Source organism: Mesocricetus auratus, unplaced genomic scaffold, assembly GCF_017639785.1.
Source record: "Mesocricetus auratus isolate SY011 unplaced genomic scaffold, BCM_Maur_2.0 Super-Scaffold_100021, whole genome shotgun sequence".
Taxonomy (NCBI): Eukaryota; Metazoa; Chordata; class Mammalia; order Rodentia; family Cricetidae; genus Mesocricetus; species Mesocricetus auratus.
In genome coordinates, this window is record NW_024429202.1 from 4,285,735 (window position 1) to 4,307,645 (window position 21,911).

General features: G+C 44.3%; 1 protein-coding gene across 1 annotated transcript in view; it reads right to left on the bottom strand.

Moving 5' to 3' along the window:
* Positions 1-21,911, bottom strand: part of Kif6 (kinesin family member 6) — a 290,945-nt gene that overhangs the window by 202,916 nt on the left and 66,118 nt on the right. The window contains exons 5-6 of the mRNA XM_040729501.1: positions 18,918-19,027; positions 7,833-7,962 (exon numbers count right to left, since the gene is read on the bottom strand). Of these exons, the coding sequence (XP_040585435.1) occupies positions 7,833-7,962; positions 18,918-19,027 (240 nt within the window). The remainder of the gene's footprint in view (positions 1-7,832; positions 7,963-18,917; positions 19,028-21,911) is intronic.

Below are 21,911 nucleotides of genomic sequence, written 5' to 3' on the forward strand. Positions count from 1 at the left end.
AGAACCACTTCCTGATGGCTGGCCCTGCTCGTGTCCTAGGCCTAAATGGAGACAAACAGGTCACTGGGGATCAACTTCATTTACTTATTTTAAAATATTTATTTTTAAACCTTCTCTATTGCCTCTTTCTCTCGGCCTCTGTGTGTGTGTGCATGTGTGTGCGTGCGTGTGTGTGTGTGTGTATGTGTGTGTGTGTGTGTGTGTGTATTTGTGTAGGAAGGTATATGCCTGTCTTTGGGGCCCACAAGAAGGCACTGGCATCCCTGAAGCTGGAGTTAGATGCAGCTGTGAGTTGTCTGACATGGATGCTGGAATCTGAACTTGGGTCCTCTTGAAGTTCAGCAAATGTTCTTCCCTGCAGGAGTGGAGTAGGGGACAAGATGGCTCGATGGGTAAGGAGCTTGCTACCAAGCCTAAGAACAAGAGCTCAGTCCCCAGGACCCACACAATGGAAGGAGAGAAATAACTTTGCTAGTTGTCCTCTGACTTACACATACCATGCCAACATATGTACACATAAATAAATAAAAATGTTTTATTAAAGAAGAATTAAGAAAACTTATGAAAATATCAAAACTGCAGATTGCAACAGGCTTTTCTTCTTTTCCCCCAAAATGGTGGTCCTTTCAAACTCTGCTGTGCTGCTGAGCAGATGCAGGGACCTGCTCACATGGTTCTGATCTGTCTTAGTCAGGGTTTCTATTGCTGTGGGAAAACTCCATGACTGTGGCAACTTCTTTTAACTGAGAGGGCTCCCTCACAGTTTCAGAGGTTAGCCCATCATTATCATGGTGAGGAGCATGGCAGCACGCAGGCAGATGTGGTGCTGAAGAGGTTGAGAGCCCCATACCTTGCAGGCAACAGGAAGTTGACTGAGACACTGGGCAGTATCCTGAGCGCAGGAAACCTCAAAGCCCGCCCCCACAGTGACACACTTCCTCCAACAAGGCCATGCCTCCTAATAGTGCCATTCCTTATGAGATTATCGAGGCCAATGATATTCAAACTGTCACTTTCCACTCCTTGGCCCCCATAAGCTGGTAACAATATCATAATGCAAAATGCATTTAGTTCAACTTCAAAAGTCCCCATAGTCTATCACAATCTCAACAATGTTTAAAAGTCCAAAATTCAAAGTCTCTTCTGAGATTCATGCAATATTTTAACTGCAATTCCCTGTAAAAATATCAAAGTCAAAAAGCAGGTCACATTCTTCCAACACATAATGGCACAGGATATACATTACCATTCCAAACTTCAGGGAATGGAGCACAGCAAGGAAATAGCGGGCTGAAGACTAAAAAACAGTTGTGCAAACTCCAAACTCTGCATCTCCATGTCTGATGTCAGAATGTTCTTCAGATCTCCAATTCTGTTGACTGAAACTTTCTTTCTCCTGGCCTGTTTCCACTCTCTGTTACCAGATCTCCTCGGCAGGTACCCCACAACTCCAGCAACTCTAACATCTTGGGTTTTCCAAGGCTTCAACTTCACAGCTTCATACAATGACATCTTTACTAGGCCTCCATTGAGGGACACCCCTAACACATGCCTGGCAGAGGGGCTTTATTCTAGAACTCCTTTCTTCTGTCCTTAACACTAAACTCAGAAGCACATGGCCAAAGTTGCCAAGTTCTGTTGCTTGCTGGGGCTGGAACATGGCCCCTTTGTTTAATTTATTCACCAGCTTTCTGTCTTTTGCTACCTATGACTGGCTGTCCGGAAACTCACTCTGTAGACCATGCTGATCTCAGAGATCCATCAGTGCTGGGATTAAAGGTGTGCTCCAACACACCTGGTTCTAAGCTTTTAATTTCTCTCCACAAGTTAGAAACTTAGCTAGGTTGGATTTTGCCCTGGGGTCACCATGCCCTTTATTGCATTTCTTTTTCTTTTTTTTTTTAGGAACAATCTTACTTTACATATCAATCCCCCCCCATTCCCTCTCCTTCCCAACCTCTCATGCCCCCCACCCACCTCCCAACCCACCCCCACACATTCCCCAAGGATAGTGAGGCCTTCCATGGGGGATCATCAAAGTCTGTCACATCATTTGGGGAAGGGCCTAGGCCCTCCTCAGTGTATCTGGACTGAAATAGTATCCCTCCATAGGGAATGGGCTCCCCAAATCCATTTGTGCACTAGGGATAAATACTGGTTCTACTGTTAGAGGTCCCATAGGCTGCCCAAACCTCCTAACTGGCATCCACATTCCGAGGGCTTGGTTGCGTCCAACGCTGGTTCCCTATGACTTGGGGTCTGTACGCTCTCACTAGATCAGGTCAGCTACTTCTGTAGGTTTCTCCAACATAGTCTTGACTCCTTTGCTCATCCCCCCCTCCCTCTCTACAACTGGATTCTAGGAATATGACTCAGTGCTTAGCTGTGGGTACTTGCTTCTGCTTCCATCAGCTACTGGATGAAGGCTCTAGAATGGCAATTAAGATAGTCATCAATCTCATTATTAGGGAAGGACATCAAAGGCAGCCTCTCCACTACAGCCTAGATTCTTAGTTGGGGTTATCTTTGTGGATCTCTGAACATTTCCCTAGTGCCAGATTTCTCTTTAAACTTATTCCATTTCTTAATCTGATTATCTCCTTGAACACTGGACATAACCCAAAGTACCAATGTCCAAATTCCTCCAAACAAACATATGTTCATTCCTATTACAACAATGCCCAGTCCTGATACCAACTTCAGGTACCAAAATCTCCATTACTCAGGACATACATACAAACATACATACATACATACATACATATATAACATGCATCCTGACTATCTATCTCTGTATAATATATAGGTATATATTATATAGGTATAGAGAGAGGAAGGGAGGAGAGAAGAAAGAATTTATTCCCATATATATGGGAACTTATTGAAATGACTTACAGTCTAACAATGACTAGCTGTGAATGTAAAGTCCAAGACTCTAGTAAGTGCTCAGTCCTACAAGGCTGTGTCTCAGCTGGTCTTGTGTATATGCTGGAATCTGAAGAAGTAGGCTCCAATGCCAGGGAGGGATGGATGTGCTGGCTTCCAGCAGAAAGTATGGCCCAGATGAAAGGTTTGCCTTCCAGCGTCCAGGTCTGGATTAAAGGCGTGTGTTTTCTCAAGATCTGGATCACAAGTGTCCCTCCATTTCTGGATTACAGTTCATCCCAGGTATAGTCAATCTGTCAACCAAGAGTAGCCATCACCTCATCTCACATAAACTCACAGCCCACACTGCTGCCCATCTTAGTGAAGTTCATTTCAAATCCACCAACCCCAAAACTGCAGCTTGTAAGTGCTATGAGACGTTTTGATCCAGGTTGACACTCCACCATGTGTGGGTAGAGAGTGCTGGAGACCAAGGCTGGTCCAGGAAAATGGACTTACAGGGAAGTAGGTGGCCTGAGGAGCAGGTTCAGCATGCCTTCTTCAGTTACAGTGGCCTAATTGGTGGGAACAGCTTGAGTATGAGACTGGAAACTATCAAGTCACACCAGCCATGGGTGGGCCTGGGGTGGGGTCACTCTCAGTTCAGGATTTACAATATTCACACTCTCTGGCCCAGCCAGTCAACTGGAAAACCCTCAGGACATAATCAAGTATTATTCAAAACAGTGGTAGGCTTGCAGGAGTTAAGACTGCTGAATAAATACTAAGTAGTTTTAGTAACTTTTCCTTACGAGGCTGGGTATGAAAGGAAAGCACACTCCACCTTGTGTCCTACATAGTGGGACTTTGTTTTGCAAATGTTTTCTGGTTTCCATGGCAACACCTTGAGATGTCTGTGTAAAAAGAAACAGAATTTTTTTTATTTTTTAAAGAAATGATTACTGTGTTCTCTTTATCATGGGAAGCTCATTGTGTGCTGACAAATTACACACTGACAGCTAGCCCGAAATCCAAGACAGGCTTACCAGGGACTGAATAACAAGAAGTTTTCAAGGAGCCGACAGTCTTCATTTATAGTTTTATGTGTAAGTGGTCACTTTCATTGAATTCAAGAGATAAACGGAAGTTGTAAATTCTTGGAATACTTTTCAGATAATTCAGAAGTACACCCATACTTGAAATAGCTGGCAGATATCTATGTCATGGTTGTGACATGAAGGGACATAAGCTTCTGAACCAAAGGGGTGGGGCAGAGTCTCACTGCTACTTACTGAGCTCTGGAAAAACACAGAACTCCTCCAGCTTCAGTTTCCCCAATAAATTAAGAACAGGGAACAACGATCAGAGGGCTAGGCAGGTGGCTAAGTGGGTAAAGGAGGTTGCTGCCAACACTGAAGACCTGAGTTTGATTCCCAGGACCCACATGGTGTCCTCTGGCATTCGGGTGTGCTTTGGCGTGTGCGTGCACATGTACAAATACACACACATAAATAAGTAATGTAAGTTTTAAATGTGTGTAAAGTATTTATTTTACATGACAAGTCTACTGAATGATATGACTGTGACCACTGATTTATCAAATGAAAAATATAAGGGCAAACACAGAAAAAAATTAGCACATTAAACAAATATTAATGTATGAACACTAGAATTGGAATCTGAAACCGCTTTGGGTTTCAGGCATCTCTGAGATTATTAGTAGATAAATTTCCCAGCATGTTATAGGAAAGACTCATGACTGCGAGGTGAGTTCACAAAACTTTTCAAAATGGCCAAAAATTCTATAAAGAGTCAACTAAAAAATGTATGTGTATGTTTGGGTATATGTGTGTAGAGTATTTGTATATGGTGTATGTATAGAATGTGTGCATGGTGTGTGTGTATTTATTGTGTATATATGTATGTGTGCGTGCGTATGGTGTGTGGTACGTGTGTAGTGTGTGTGTATGTATTTGTGTGGTATGTGTGTATAGTATGTATGTATGGTGTGTGGTATGTGTGTCATGTGTGTGTGTGTGTTTGTATTGTGTGTATGTGTAGTGTGTATATACATATGTGTGTACAGTATGTGTGTATGGTGTGTGGTGTGTGTATATAGTATATGTGTATATAGTATGTGTGTATGGTATGTGTGTGTGTATTATGTGTGGTATGTGTGTGTGTTGTATGTGTGTATGGTGTGTGGTATGTGTGGTATGAGTGTGTATGTGTGTGGTAGTGTGTGTGTGGTATGTGTGTGTTGTGTGTGTATGTTGTGTGTGTGTATATATATGTGGTATGTGTGTGTTTGTATTGTGTGTATGTATGGTTTATGTGTGTATGTGTGTAGTATGTGTGTGGTGTGTGTGTATAGTGTGTGTGTGTGTTGAGGCCCAAAGCTGATGTCAAGTGCACCCCTCAATCACTCTCCACTTGACGTACTATGGCAGTATTCCTTACTAAAGCTGTTCATCAGTTCCCCCAATGTCAGCTACTGAAGCTAGACAGCTTGCTCTGGGATCCCTTCTGCGGGCTGGGATTACAGGCGGCCTTCACACCTGTGCAGCTCCCTCCTAGGTCTCGGGCTCTGAATTCTTGTCCTCACACTTGCATGGCATGTCCTTTACTTATGAGCCACCCTAGGCCCTTGGGGAGATAAATGTAATGCATAGCTCAGAAGTAACAAAGGCTAAGCTCTCAGACGCCCAGGAGCTGTGGTGAAAGATTCACTGAGGACAGCGCAATGCCACAGCAAAGAGCCACCCTTGAGGAAGGCTAGCCCCGAGGCTGGGCCAGCTCATCACAAAGAGCCACCCTTGAGGAAGGCTAGCCCCGAGGCTGGGCCAGCTCATCACAAAGAGCCACCCTTGAGGAAGGCTAGCCCTGAGGCTGGGCCAGCTCATCTGCTTGTCTCACCGAACGCTCACAACTGCTCCTCCTTCCCATAAGCCTTTGTGCATTCTGCACTTCCTGGCTGGCTGCTATTGAACCTGTGCAGAGAGACAGACAGATCCCTCCTAAGAATGTCCTCATTTACATGCTCACTTTTAATCTTCCTTCAGTGCATAATCTTCAATTATTGGAAACAGCAAGAGTGACCCAGATGACCTCATGGGGAAAAACATTGAAGCACTGAACACAAACACAAAACAGAAAACAGAATAAGACACCCTGAGATGAAAACCTATGTGAACTTACGTCCAGTGAAAGAATCAATTCAAAAGTCCTTCAATGCATATGATCTATGTCAATAAATGTGGTCTACATAAGATGCTCGATGTTTTAAACAATCCACTTAGTAGGTTACTGGCTGCAGGGATGTGTTTGTTTGAATGAAAATGGCTTAGTCACCAGCTGGTAGAACTGTTTGTGACGGATTTAGAGGTGTGGACTTGTTGGAGGAGATCTGTTCCTGGGGTTGGCCTCTGAGGTTAAAAAACCCACATCATCTCCAGTTAACACTCTCTCTCTCTCCCTGCTCTCAAGACGTGCGCTCTCAGCTAACTGCTCCAGCACCATGCCTAATTGTCTTCTACCATGCTCCCACCGTGAAGGTCATAAACGCCAACCCTCTGAAACCATGAGCCCCAAATGAAATGCCTTCTTTTATCAGTTGGCTTGGTGATTTGCCATCTCAATAGAAGAGTCACTAAGGTAATGGGTAAATTGCTTGTCTTACAAGTGTGAAGGGCAGTATGCTCAAACCCCACAAAAATGTTGGGTGGGTATGGACAGCCTGCCTATACTCCAAGCACTCAGAAGCTAGAGCTAGGGACTGTAGGAGTGAACCCCACAAAGCTATCCGCCCATGAGGGCGGAGACATGTAAACTGACACAGGTAGATATAAAAGGAAGTGAAAGAAAAAGGAACCCCCCTTTTTTCCTGGAAGCCAGCTACGCTTCTAACTCAAGGGACTACTGAATCAAGCTAGTTATTTGAAGTGGCCAAATCAGTGAGCTCTGGCTTCAGTGAGAGCTCCTGCCTCAATACATAAGGTAGAGAATGACTGAGGAAGAGACCTAATATCAACCTGCGGCCCCCACCTGCATGTGCAGACACACATGTGAACACATACACATGCGTTACCCCCCCCCGCACACAAAATTAGTAGGAAAATGTCATCAAAACGAAAGGTAATAAGATGTCAGCAGCATGCTTTCAGGTCTGACCGGGGTCTATCCCTTTCCTGTTCAGGGGGGATGCCGGCAGAAAGTACATATTCACTGGAGACTTTCTCTGACTTCCACCGCCCACTTGTCATCAGCAATGATATCCAATATGGAAGTCTGAAAGAGTGATTTAAAAGAAAGTCCTAGGGCTGGAGAGATGGCTTAGTAATTAAGAGCATTGGCTGCTCATCAGAGGACCCAGGCTTGATGCCCAGTGCCCACCCAGGGGATTTGACTCCCCTGGGCACCAGGCATGCACAAGGTGCAGACACATCCAAGCAGGAAAAGGAGTCACACACATCAATGTTTAGAAAGGAAGTCACTACAATAGCTGTAAGTATCATAAGAGACTTGTTCTCACACTCCCAACCCCCACCATCGCCACCACGGCCACCATCATCACTCACGCTACATTCACTCCTTTAGGTTAGGTGTGACTGAACGGCACCTCACGACCCTCCAACCCTGGTCAGTAACTGGTTAAGGCTTGGGTCAATCTTGGCTGCTGCCTAGGGGTCTCAGACAAAACAAAGAAACCCAGTTAAACCTGAACATTAGGTTAGCAAAGGATGCTTTCAGTATACACACAACTTCCTATGTTCCATGAGATTTTCTGAAAGTTTTACAAATATTAACTCACCAACTAAATGTATACACAGGGACATAAATAAATAAATAAAAATAAATAAATACACAACTAAATGAAAATACACAGGGACATAAACACATGCCACTAGACCGACAATCTGAGATCAGCATACTCATGGAAAAGTCACTTCAAGAGAGATGCCCGTTACCTCTGCAATCATCCTGTTGGTGTCCCCCAAGAAGAGCAAGTTCAAAGCTTCCTCCTCAGTTGTTGCCTGATGGAGAGACAGGTTTCTCAGGTGAATGTTCTGGTCAGGGTCCTCCAGTATTGTCACTTTCCTGGGGGAAGGAAGCCAGAGGACAGGGGCTTCAGAGAACTGGGAATGTTGCAGGAGGCACATGTTTCAAAGCCATCTAGTAGGAACAACACATGGGAGACACCAGATACCACTGAATTAGCACTCGACACTGACCCCTGGAAAGTTTCTTTCAAAACTGTATCAACCACCCACCTGTCACTGCAATCTCTAGGTCATTAGATCAAACAGCAAGCCGCCAACTTTCTGCCTCTGCACCATGGAATGAAGTGACACCTTTTGGGGGAGGGTCATATTCCAGTTTCTTACATGGGCAACACACTGATCTTTGCATTCAGTCTTATGCCCAGTGACATGACATCCTAAAGCTCAGTTAGCTTATAGGGGATTAAAGCCGGGGTAGCCATCTTGGAAGGCTTCTCTTGGATTTTCTCATCAAGGCATGAAAAGCATTGTCAAGATGTTTATGATAAAGATTAGCTTGTCCATCAATTCCATTTCTAGGTCCTATTCCCTAGGCAAAAGGAGTGTCTTTGACCAATGCTGAGAGGATACCCGGGTCTATGGGTATCAACATAAATGTTCAAAAAGCAATTACACAGCATGACCTTTTAGCAAATTAACAACAACAAGTTCTACCCAGGAATACAGTATGGGATATCAATTTCCCTCCTGAGGAACAGGTTTCAGGTCCAATTAGAAAGTGGTTAGTTAGCCGACTGTCATGCCACTATTACACTTATGGGCACATCCTGTCTAGCAGGTTGGCACTGCATCACATGGGGTCCATCCCTGAGTAAGACCACTGAAGACTTTTCTACCCCAACAGCCTGCATAGCACCTCTAGACATTGTGAAGTTTCCTTGTGAGTTTGAGACTGATTCTCTATGTGTGTGATGTCATCAGCCATAGGGTCTTCACATACAAGAGGGCACAGGCAGCAGTAATTAGACTTGGTGTGTTATTAAAAAAAGAAGACATGAAGTTTGGAGAGTGGCACACAGAGGAAAGATGGAGGAGCTGGGCGAAGGAAATCCAGAATGTAGTTTTTGTGGTGATACCTTGCTTGTACAAATAAAGCGAGGTAAGGTGTGGCTGTGGCTTGTTCCTTCTCTCTCATCTTCAGATAGGCTTTATTTGTACAAGTAAGGTATCACTGCAGTTTTATTATATACATATAATATGTATATATATGAAATTTTCAAGAATAGAGAATAGTTAATTTTTAAATAAGTGAATAAGGAAAAACTTATTTAGGATAATGTTACCTTTTAAATGAAGATTTTTTTTCAAATACCATAATTAAATTGTTTCCATTTTGCAAGGAAGTTTCTGGCCTTTTCATGTGTAATTTGTGGACACTTAAAATACTAAGTGCAGTAAGAGAAGGTAACTTGCCCAGCACAACTGCAGGCAGTGGGGGGCAGGGAAGGGGGAGGGGCAACTCCTTTCCTGCAGACTGCTCCTTTTTACCCCCTTCAGTAACACCCACAAGATGGAAAACTCCTTTTCCTAGTGAAAACAAGTGCAATTTATTCATTTTTAAATAAGACTCATAAGTGAGCTTATTTAAAATGCTTGGAAGGTCTGAATGCTCTTATAATTGATGCAGATGAGCTGTGTTAAAATTGACATAGATGAGTTATGCTATAATTGACATAGATGAGCTGTGTTAAAATTGGCACAGATGAACTGTGTTATAATTGACACAGATGAGTTGTGTTATAATTCACATAAGTGAGTTGTGTTGCAATTCACATAGGTTAGCTGTGTTATAATTCACATGGGTTAGCTGTGTTATAATTCAGATAGGTGAGTTGTGTTATAATTCACATAGGTGGGCTGTGTTATAATTCACATAGGTTGGCTATTTTATAAGGGCTGTGTTATAATTCACATAGGTGGGCCGTGTTATAATTCACATAGGTGGGCTGTGTTATAATTCACATAGATGAGTTGTGTTATAATTCACATCAATGAGCTATGTTCTGTTTTGAGCAGACTCCTTCACCTTGGATTTTGCTCCTGACCAGCTCAATACATGTTGGCCAAATTCAACCTCTAAGGACACAGAAAACAGGATTCTCTCTAAACTCCAGATTCACCATGAAGATGACAGACATTAAATAATATCTGAAGATGAAGTCAGATAATAAGTGATGAGATAGTATAAATTAAAAGTAAAAAGGAGAGAATTCAAGCACTTAGCGTGAGTAAAATAATTTCCCATCTCCAAGGTGCTTGCCTACAATGAAAGAAGGATAAACAGGAAGTCCGGATTCCACTCCTTCCTGCAAACCCCAGAAGGGGGCACTCAAAGAAAGGGAGGCAGTAAAAACTCTCCTTAACCCCAGTCACAACCTTGATCCCAGCCCTTACTCTTACCACAGTCCTAACAATAGCCCTGCATAACCAAGGCATTAATCCTAATCCTAGCCCTAAACTCAATCCTAATCCTGGCTCTAACCCTAGCACTCACTAGAGTCCTGACCCAAATCCTAACTCTAGTCCTAACCCTACTCCTGTCCATAACCATGAGGAGCAGGGTCCCACCCACTAAACATCACCTTTTCCCCAGGGCATCTACACTGTCTCACCAAATCCAGCATTTCTCACAAGGGTTTCTTTTTCTTTTCTTTTCTTTCTCTACTTTCTTCCTTTCTTTTTCTTTTTCTTTCTTTCTTTCTTTATTATTATTATTTTTTTTTTGGTTTCTCAAGACAGGGGTTCTCTGTATTGTTTTGGAGGCTGTCCTGGAACTCGCTCTGTAGACCAGACTGGCCTCGAACTCACAGATTGGTCCTGGTGCTATCTGCGATCAGATTTTCTCGAAGCTCTAGGTGACTGGTGATGGGCCAATGCTGAAATTACTAATCCCGATCCCTTAACGGTGGGTCCATACCGAGGCTGATTTTGGCTCCCTTGTCTTTACTTACCAGCCAGTTCCCTCTGCAGGGAAAGTTACTGATCTCTGACTGTGGCTAAGCATGGGGACAAGCCATAACTACACATGGGCAACTGAACTGTTAAGCGTCCAACCATCCGAGGCAGGCAAGCATAGGATAATTTGCCATGGGACCCCATTTAGGAATGGAGGACAGCATTAGCTCCTCATCGTCATTGGTGTTTGACTTTGCTATGTTTTCCTTCTTGGTTATTTCCAGCCTTTGGTCTCTGCTGTGGCTACTCTTTTTTTAAATGGACTTTTTAATACTACTTTCTTAATTCAGTGGACCAATTAAACACAAGCATTATGCCAGGTGCTAGCCTGGCTTTGCCCCTTTGGTCAGAATCCAATTTGCATGCTCTCTGGGTTTTCCCTCCCACTGGTTTCAGTGTGTGTTGTAACCTTGTCTTTATAGCTCAGAGTGTTTTTGATGCTGTGTTTCTCCCATGTTCTGATTTCTTGTCTATGGAGTTCTTGAAAGGCAGATGCAGTGACCATGCCAGCGGGGGACAGTCAACGTAAGACCGGGTAAACCTAGGAGAAAATGAAGGACGGGGGTACAGATATGGACAGCAAGACAAGATTCTGATCAAGCCAACAACATTTATTCATCCCAAAGGGATTTCTATAAGACCGTAGGCAGGAAGTGAGGAGGGGAGGGATTGGGGGTGTTAACTGCAGCTGCGATGAGCCTGGAGGAGCAGAGGTCAGTGGGAGGGTTAGGCCATCCTGTGTCGCCTGGTAACCTAACTGCAGGTTCTAAGTTTATCTTTCACAATCTACCCTGTATTGCTCAAGCCTACGCCCAAGTGACTTGGCAATTTTCATCAGGCGGATAAGTGGTGAATCTGTTTTCTCAGAACTTGCTTCCTATCTTAAGAGGCGGTAATTCTGCAGTGTGGCCTAGAGTCACATCTTCTCTATGAGGATGTGATGATGCTAGGGCTGGGTTATGGCAGAGGATCGATTATGATTGATCACAGCCTGCTAAGCTGTCATCTGTGGGCACCCAAGAAGAGGCCCTACCTCTGACATCCTGGTACAGTCTGTTTGTTTCCAAGAAAGAGCCTTACTCAACAGCCCTTGCTCACCTGGAATTTGATGCAGACCAGGCTGACCTTGAATTTATGGCAATTTATCTGTGCATGCCTCCAAAGTGCTGGGATTAAAAGTGTGCACCACCATATCCAGCTTCTTGTGCACTCTGAGTCTCTCTCCCCCTCTCTCCCTCCCTCTCTTCTCTCCCTCTCCCTCTCCCCCACTCCCTCCTCACTCCAGTTAGGGTCTCTCTTGCCATTTCTTCACTGGCTTTCTCCTGGCTTCTGCCCCATCCCTTGGACACGCCGCTCAATCCTGGCCTGCTCTTGCTCACAGTCGCGCTGGAGCTCTCACTGCCAGCCTGTCAGCCCCACCCCTCCCAGGCTCTGGAAATCCTGCCCTGGCCACTCCCTCTAGCCATGGATGCTTAATGGGCAATGAGACTGTTCTCCACTCTACCGCCCGCTGGCATCATTTTCAAGGGGCAATGAAGTTCAGTGGTAACCGTTTTCACCAAGCTGTTTCCTTCCCCAGACCCCACTCTCATGCCCCTCCTCACTGTAGTCATTATTTCCTCAGACTTCCATCCAGTCCTTGGTTCTGACTGCAGTTTCTACAGGCTCGCAAGAGGGCTGTGTTAGTGTGTCTTAAATAAACATCTTCCTTCCAGGATGGAAACCCACCAGGCTATTTATTTGATTGCTTGGAGTGGGCCTGTGAATAGTTTCCCCACAAAATGCTTCTAAAATGTTTAGATTTTAAGCAAAAGTCACTGATCATCCTGAGTTGGACACCTAAGTGGAAAAGTTCTGCTAAGTGTACCCAGCCTGCTTAATGACGGGGAAGCAACAAGCTTTGTGTTTTCTCTATAAACGGAATCATTTCCATTTGGCTACTCAGTAGGAATTTGTAGGCTCACTGTGACTTACTGGAAGGCATATGAAGAACAATAGCCAAGTTCTTGCTCTCAATAATGGAAGCCATCAACCACTCCGCACCCTCCCCAACCCCACCACATTCCAGCACCATCCGCTTGCCTGACAGGAATTTCCCACAAGGCACTGCCATCAATATAGACCCCATGTTGTAGACAAGGGCAAGCATGTGATTTCTTCTTCCTTTTAAATGTCAACTTGCAAATGTTCCGCCCAACCATGCATCGTGATTTTGCACATGGTTTTATGACAAGTGTCTGTGAACGAGCTGCGCAGTGTCCTTCAGCTAAGATTTCAATACTGGATGCTGGAGTCTACCGATTGCTTTTGTTGGTTTTTAAAGATCTGTTTTATGTGATGTGCTTGTGCCCACAGAGGCCACAAGAGGGCATCGATCCCCTGGAGCAGGAGTTAGAGGCATTTGTGTGTCACCCAAAATGGGTGCTTAGATCTGAATTCCGGTCCTCTGACAGCACTGAACCCCCAGCCACCGAGCCGTCTCTCTAGCCTGTGATTCTTTTATAGTAACAGGCACGGAAATTGTCACTGTCTTCAATAGTATGCTTTCTACTTAGGAATACTAAAATTAACTAAAGCAAAGTGACCATTTCTGCACAGCTAAGACCAACAGTTTTGCCTCAGGAGACATGCTTAAACTAGCGACATTCCCTTTATAGCATGCACCATGAGGTGCTTTCAGAAACAACCTCCATTTTCATTTTAAATTACTTCAATGTAGAAACAGACTGAAGACATACATGTACATTTGTGTGTGAATATCTATATATAAGCATATGGATAATTTAAAAACCAAACCTTTTAAGATCATTTTAGATTCATATCAGTTGCAGGGGATAATTAAAAAAAAACAAACCACAATCTGGTGCCCAGTTTTTTTCTATGGGAGCATCTTTTTTTTTTAAGACTTCAACTTTTAGTTATGTGTACATATGTGTCCATGTGTTTGCATGTTAAGTGTGTGCAGGCACCTGCTGATGCTTGAGGGCATTGGACTGGAGTTACAGGTGCCTGTGACAGCCACATCTGCAAGAGCAGTCAGCGCACTGAGCTATCTACTCCAGCCCCGCCAGTGAGAATGTCTATGGAAACAGTGAGAATGTCTATGGAACGACCAACACATCCCTGTCGGGACGATGGCATTGAGAGCACCTACCATGCTGTACTCAGGTGTGAATGTGCAGCTTTGGAACACCTGAGAACTTGGATGCGCACCAGAAGAACAGTCTTCAACCACACCAGCTATGTATGCTATTCTTATACAAGCATTGCACCCTCTACCCAACAGCTTCCTGGGGGACACGCAGGCTTCCTTAGTGGCTTTTGTGCTTGGGGGCCACGCAGGCTTCCTTGGTGGCTTTTGTGCTGGCAATATGCCTTAAGCTTATGACTCAGCCGTTTCCTTTGTGTCCGTCCTGTAAGGATGTACACAGTTTGCCCCTCATCCTGTTGAAGAGCATCATGACTATACTCAGCTTGGGGCAAGTATGAAGGAGGCTGTTCTTCAGACTCATGAACAGGATTTTGTGTGAATCTGAGTTTTCAGCTCATTGGGTGAACATCTGGGCACACAATTGCTGTGTTGTATAATGGATGTTTGGTTTTATAAGACGCTTCCAGTTGGTCTCACAGATGTGACCACATCAGTCTGCATTACCACCAGCAGTGAGAATTTCCACTGTTCTACAACCTTGCCAGCCTTCGGTATTGTCAGACTCTGGGATTTTAGCCATTCTCACAGGTACACAGTGGTCCCCCACTGTTGTTTTCTTTAATTACAGATGGTGCCCAGCTTGTTTGCATGTGCTAACTTCTCATCTGTGCATTTAGTTGTTAGAGACATGACTGGTGAGATCTGTCCCATTTGAAGTCATTCATTGCTTTATCCTGTCTGGCTTTTAAGAGTTATTGTATATCCTGCATATAAATACATTTTACAGCTTATTATTTTATGTGTATCTGTGTTTTGCCTGCACATGTATTACAACACATGCATGCAGTGCCCGTGGAGGCCAGGAGATGCCAAATCCTCTTGAGTTACAGATGGTGTGAGCAGACGCATGGGAGTTGAGAATTAAACTCAGTTCCTCTGGAACTGCTGCCAATGCTCTCAGCCCTGAGCCATCTCCCTGGCTCTGGGTGTAAACTCTGTGGACAGGTGTTTGTAGTCATTCTCTCTGAGCACACGCCTTGTTTATTCAGTCTCTTAAAAGAGGCTTTTACAGAACAACAAAAAATTAATTTTAATGAAGTTCCAGTAGTTTTCTCTTTCATGGATCATACTTTTAGTGTCATATCTACATACCCACTGCCTAACCCTAATTTTCCAAGATTTCCTTTCACATAATCCTCCAGATTTTTATTTTTGAACTGTATATTTAGGTCTATGACAGATTTAATTAATTTTTGTAGTGGCAACATGTATGTGTTCATTTAAATTTATATTTTGTTACTGGCTTATAATGTGCATGTCTTAGTGTGTCAATATGCATGTGTCCTGAGTTTTCCTGTAACTGAATCAGCAGTATCACACTGACAGGAGGACAAGTCACTGAAGGACAACTCAAGCCCATGACATTGACCAGCACTGACAGTCACTATTAAGGCCCAAGCATGCTTGGGGATGCAGAGACACGGGGATCATTGTCCTTGCTCTTTTGCAGACGGGAACATCAGAAAGCATCCAAATCACTATTCTTGGGTAAGGTGGGGAGAAGTCACCAAGAAAGGCCCACACTGTGAACGTCACCAATTCTTGACCTGTAGACACTGGATATTAGAAGGCTAATAAGCAGTGTTTGATCCAGTGCCTACACTGTATAAAGAAACACAGACAAATGAAAGAGTCTGTCTAAGTTTCTAGCTGTGGCTAGATTCTGAAGATTCTGGCTTCTGTTCTCTGAGAGTGGCCCTTTCTCATCCTGGCCACGCCTCACCCTGTGCAGGGGATCCTCGTGGGCGTGGCCTGCTATTCCTCTTCTCCCTCCTTGTCTCTTCCCTTTTCCATCTTCACATGTGCATGTGTGCACAGGCATGTTTGCTGTGTGTGGGTGTGCATGCGGATGTGTGCAAAGTTGGTGCTTGGAAGCATCCTCAATTGCTCTTCCTCCTTAATCGCTGAGGCAGGATTTCTTAATCAAACTTAGCTCGCCAATATGGTTAATCTCCCTAGGCAGATGAAGCTTGAATTACAGGCTGGCCACCACAACTACCCGCGGTTATGGGGTTCTTGGGATCTGAACTCGGGTCCTCACTCTTGCATGACAACCACTTAAACCATGGAGCCACATCCTCAGCACCATAGATAATTAAAAAAAAACATGAAGGCACTGGCATTAGGCAAACTATTAAGCTAAGCAAGACGTACGCCTTGCCACACACACAAAGGCACATCCTCGAAAGTCTTCATCCTTACCCATTCAAGTTTTTGATGGGAATCTTTTAAACGGACTCCTTAATTCTCACAGCCCCCTTGCATAAAACGTCTTGGAGCCCTTCTTGCCCCTCCAGCATGAAAGAGTGTGAGTGTCTGGATTTTAATTCTTGCTCTATTGCCAGGTAATTGTTCGGAGATTCGGGGTGAGTGAAACCTCTCTGGGTTTTATGTCCTAGGCCAAGAGTGAAGAAACCAGCCTTCGGCCATTCACCTTTCAGTTCTAATCAGGTCAAACCTGGGGTTCAAGGTGTAACCTGTCGGTATTTCTCATTCCCCCACCCCTTTCCTTGCAAACATCTCTGCTTTCGCTCTCCTCTCTGTTTAACGGAGACAAGCCCTTTGTTCCTGGATTAGATTATTGCTTAATGTCTGCAAACTGTTGGGTATTGATGATCCTAACTGAAGACAATTTTTTAACCTCCCCCTGAATAATTGGTCATGGACGTGAGTCCCAGAGGATCCCAAACAATGCGGTCATTGCCATCACTCTTAGCTGCCTGGAAGAACTTGATAGTAAGACTATTGTGGAAGACACTACACACTCTAGTCAGAGGACTTGGAGAATGAAGCCCGTTGACGGGGAAGCTTTCTCCCTGCTGGTAACTTCCATAGTTCTGGAAGGTGCTATGCAGGCTGCTGGGGGAGAAAAGTTGCAATGGTCTTATCTAGCTGTGAACCTTGCTAGCTACAATAATACCTGGTCTGAAAAGATAACCTCCTGGATGTATCAGAGGCATGAACGTCATGGGTGCAACCAATGGCTCTCTAATTGGATCCCAGGGCTGGGGAGTTCATAGGCCCGGTGGATGACCCTATTACCATTATGGACATGGTATCAAACAGCCTTCTAAATATATTGAGAGCATTTTTGTTTGTTTATTGAGACAGAGTTTCTCTGCCTTTGCTGTCCTGGAATTCACTCTGTAGACTAGGCTGGTCTCAAACTCACATGGATCTGCCTGCCTTCAGAATACTGAGATTAAAGGCATGTGCCACCATGCCTAGCTACTGAAAACAATTTAAACAGGATTTAATCTGCCCGAATGTCAGTCATTCTGGAGACTATAAAACAAAAAGTTGACCAGAACAAATACGAGCCTCAAACCAGAAACCTGACATTCAAGCCCTTCCTCAAACTGGTTCCAGTGGCTCCTGAGATGTCTTTCAGGTGACATTTGTTTGCAGTGCAGCTGAGCTCCTGGGACAGGAAATAAACCTGGCAGACTGTAAGCAACAGAAACAGATCTCACAGTCATAGAGGCTCCAAGTCCCAAATCAAGCAGTCAGCTCCCTCTCTTCTGGATTACAAGCTACCGACTTCTCTTGGAGTCCTCAGCATTTCAGAATGCACAAGGCAGCGCCAGCTCCTCCCTCATAAGGACAGTGACCGTGCTGAGCAGGGCTGCCCATGTCAGAGTCCCATCACCTAACGCCGTCACCCCCCACTCACAGCACAGACCTTCTACCCATGCCCTCTGTCTGACACCGCCATTCCTATCCCACAGTGGTCTTTCTTCTCTCCTCCCTGTTACACCAGTATTTACAATACAAATAACTGTTGGGCTTCCTGACTCCATCCTGGGAAATTTGTAAACATAAAAAAGGTGATATATGAAATGCCTCAACAAATATTAATGAAATAGCATATGGATTATGAGTTATTTCATTAATTTCTAATCTTTTTACTAATTTAATAACTTGTTTATTGAATATGAAACTTGCATTATCAATAGTCAATTGGTTATCTTTTTCCACAGAGAATTCACACGTATTTCTGCATTACCTTAGAGTATTTTATGAGAATAATAAAAATATCTATTTTGGAGATGGAGTGATGGCTGTGTAATTAAGAGTACGCTCTGCTTTCCAGAGGGCCTGAATACAGTTCCCAGGACCTAGGCCAGGCAGCTCAGTCACCTGTAACTCCAGCCCCAGGGGACTGGACAATCTTCTGGCTTCCACTGGTATCTGCACTCATGTGCGGGACACAAACACACACACACACACGCACACTTAAAAATAAAATGAATCTTTAAAACGTTTTTTTCTTGGTTGTAGGCAACTTCCAATACATAAAAACACCTGGAAATAAGTGCATGAATGATTACCAATTACTACATCAAACTCAGGCAGGTTTCAAACAAATAGCAAACAGCAACACTGTGTGATCCTGGCAGGGGAGTGTCCTCTGCCAGCAGATGTGAAGCCGCATCCCACTGTAAACAGCTGGTGCCGATCCCACTTCCCATTTTCCTTCCTCTCAGATTGTGACACTCCTGCATAGACTGACACTGCTTTTGGAAGGAGGGTGTATTGAAGGAGTGTGGGGCTTCGTTTGGCGGGGTAAAGTGCTGCCCCCAGTCTTGAAATGCCCTGAGACCATCCACTGCGCTCTCACGCTCACGCCCACCGAGACCCCCCGGAGAAACACGTCTCAAGCAATCTTAGTTCCCATACTCCATCCAGCTCATTACGGAAAGATGCTGCGATCCAATGTTTGCTAATTATGATCGAGACCAGAAACGGAGCAGATTTCAAAGGAAACAATGGGAACAGACATCTGAAAACCATTTCCCGCTGGTCTCTGTTGTCCTGTTACTCACGGCAGGTCTTCCAGCTTGGAGGCTTCGTGCCTCGGGTCCAGCAGGTCATAGCCGCACTCATTGTAGATTTCCAAGTAAGAAATGTGTGTTGTGTAGATCTTGCTGCTATCCTGGTTGGAGAAGGAAAAGGCATTGTTTAATGTCTGAAAACAACTGTTGGGCTAGAGAGAGAGACGCACCATTTGTCTCTGGGCTTTCCTTTCCATTTCCTTTTGCAGCTCGTGACACTTCTGAGTTGCTGTGGCCATATGTGTGAAGTGCTTTTGTTTGCTTTCTGGTTTTGTGTGTTTTTTTTTGTAATAGCCAATATCCATGATTATAAGTCTGTTAGTTTCTACTGGTTCCATATTATACATAAAAGGGCAATATACACTTGTAGTGAGCCAAGCTGGTTGTAGAACTGAATAATACATCATTTTTTACTTTCCAGATTCCCCCAAAAGGTTACTAAGAAAATACAAATAAACTTATAATTTGTGACATTCTGTGAACAGTCGATTCATAAAACAGCAGGGCTTAATCCTCTGGTTCAAAGACCAGGAGCCAAAGTTTCCACTTATGTTTATAATTAATTTTCCTTTACTTTCCTACTACTCAGAATTTTATATTCTTTTTTAAAAATGATTTAGTTATTTACTCTGTGTGTGTAGAGTGTGTGTGTGAGTGTGTATGTGTGTGTGTGAATGTGGTATGTATGTGTGTACATGTAGAGTGTGTGTGTAGTATATGTGTGTAGAGTGTGTGTGTATGTGTGTAGTGTGTGTGTGAATGTGTGTATGTATGTGTGTGTAGAGTGTGTGCGTGTAGAGTGTGTGTGTAGAGTGTATGTGAGTGTGTGTGTGTGAATGTGTGTATGTATGTGTGTGTAGAGTGTGTGCGTGTAGAGTGTGTGTGTAGAGTGTGAGTGTGTGTGTGTGAATGTGTGTATGCATGTGTGTGCGTGTAGAGTGTGTATGTGCGAGTGTGAGTGTGAGTGTGTGTGCACACGCACATGAGCACAGGTACCCAGGAAGAGGAGAAGAGGGCGTCAGATCCCCTTGAGCTAGGGTTACAGGCCACTGTGCGCAGTCAGTGTGGGTGACGGCAGTGACACTCCATCCTCTGCTAGAGTAGGCGTGCTCCTAACATGGTTCCATATGTTGATAAGTTAGGAAATACCCCTGGTCTTGCAAAACTGATATAAGAGAAGGCTATCTACATTTCAAGTCCTACCAAAAATACCTGGCCACCAATGAACCACTGCAGCTGTTGCTACTGTTATTGCTGTTGGTAACTGTTTAAAAGTATTATGTCTAGAAGCCTTCAAATGGAGAAGGAGGTGTGTTGGGTTTCCAGAGACGTGTAACCGAGGAAAGAACCCCCTATCTGAATATGGATGGCACCTTCCCATGGGCTGGAGTCCTGAACTGAGTGAGGGAAAGAGACAAAGGGGCTGAGTACCAGCATTCCTCACTGCTTTCTGACTGTGCCCACAGCGTTACCAGTCAGGTCATGTTCCCACCACCATGCCCTCCCTACATGGTGAACTTATATCTTCAAACACTGAGGCAAAACACACCCTACTTTAACCTGTTTTTTGTGGGGTATTTTGTTACAGCCATGGTCAAGGTAGTTAAAATAATACAAGGACATAAGAGGAATGAGCACGAGAAAAGAAGAGTGAACGTGAGCCATCGTCTGTAATGGGGACATCGCTTCTGTAGAATCAGGGTAAGAAGTCAGGGAAACCGCTGGCCCACTGCCCCGAGGATGGGGACGATGCCTTGGCTCCTCCAGCTTCGGCCTCTCCTGCAGTTTTCTGGCATACACACTCCAGGCTCACTGAGTGATGTGGCAAGCTACCTTTCTTGGTCCTTTTCAGCATCTGGATTGCCAGACTGTAATGTAACACACGTGTTTCCTGCAGACAGACACTTCTTCTGCCCCAAACAAGTGTGAACCTCACAATGCTCCAGTGTAAGGAGACTAACTCTGAAACACATGGAACCCTCCCAGTGCAGTGGAAAAGCGGTCTCATCCCTGGCCATCCACAGCACGGCATGGCCTGGGCTCTCAGCTTGTACTGAAGGAGATCTTGGATTTGTTCTCAACCTGAGCTCTCTGGCCTAGGGCAATCTGTAGTTAAGCCTTTGTTTTCTAGTCTCCAGTGTGGACACACTTCTTGGGGCACTTTAAGTTGCCCCGCTTGTTTTAGTACAATCCACTGTGATTCTAAGGAATGTGTGTGACCCATGGCAGAAACTGGTCCATTTCAGTTTCCCTGGCTGTTGGTCTGGTGGGCTTTCTCCAAGTCCAGGAAATCACATGGGATGATTCAGAACTAAACAAGGTTTTGAGTGACATCAATGACATGGCATCTCCCAACAACCCTGGCAGATGGTTAGTGCCCTGAACACTTTGAGACATCCAGAGGTGTTCTTTGGTAAGCACAGAGACTATTTTAGAAGACACAGAACGTACTTTCCACTAGGAGAGGATTTATTTATTCTATCCAGCCTAACCTGGGAAATTGGCTTCATTTGTTCTGAGAGCTTCAAAAGGTTTTCTGAAACTAGCCAGGTATCATTAGGCCACAATAACATATGAATATTAGTGAGTATGGTAACAATCATTAAGTCTTTGCATATGCAAACATTAATGGCATGGTAATAATGACCATAAACTAAGCATACCCAGTGTGCTAAGAACTTTAACCCTTTGTTTTTATTACTTTTAATTGCATGTTTGTCTCTGTGGGTATGAGAATGCAGTGTCTGCAGAGGCTGAAAGAGGGAGGGTGTTGGGTCCCCTGGATCTGGAGTTAGACAGTGAGAGCTGCCTATATGGGTGTTTGGATAAAAGCTGAGTATTTTAACTGCTGCACCATCTCTCCAGCCCAAGATCTTAAAATACCATGTCTGTTCCCCGACAGAAGTTCCATGGCATTGAGACTTGAAGCCACATGCCATCAGTGGGACACATCCTCAGAACCTGGACAGCCTACACAAGCTTGCC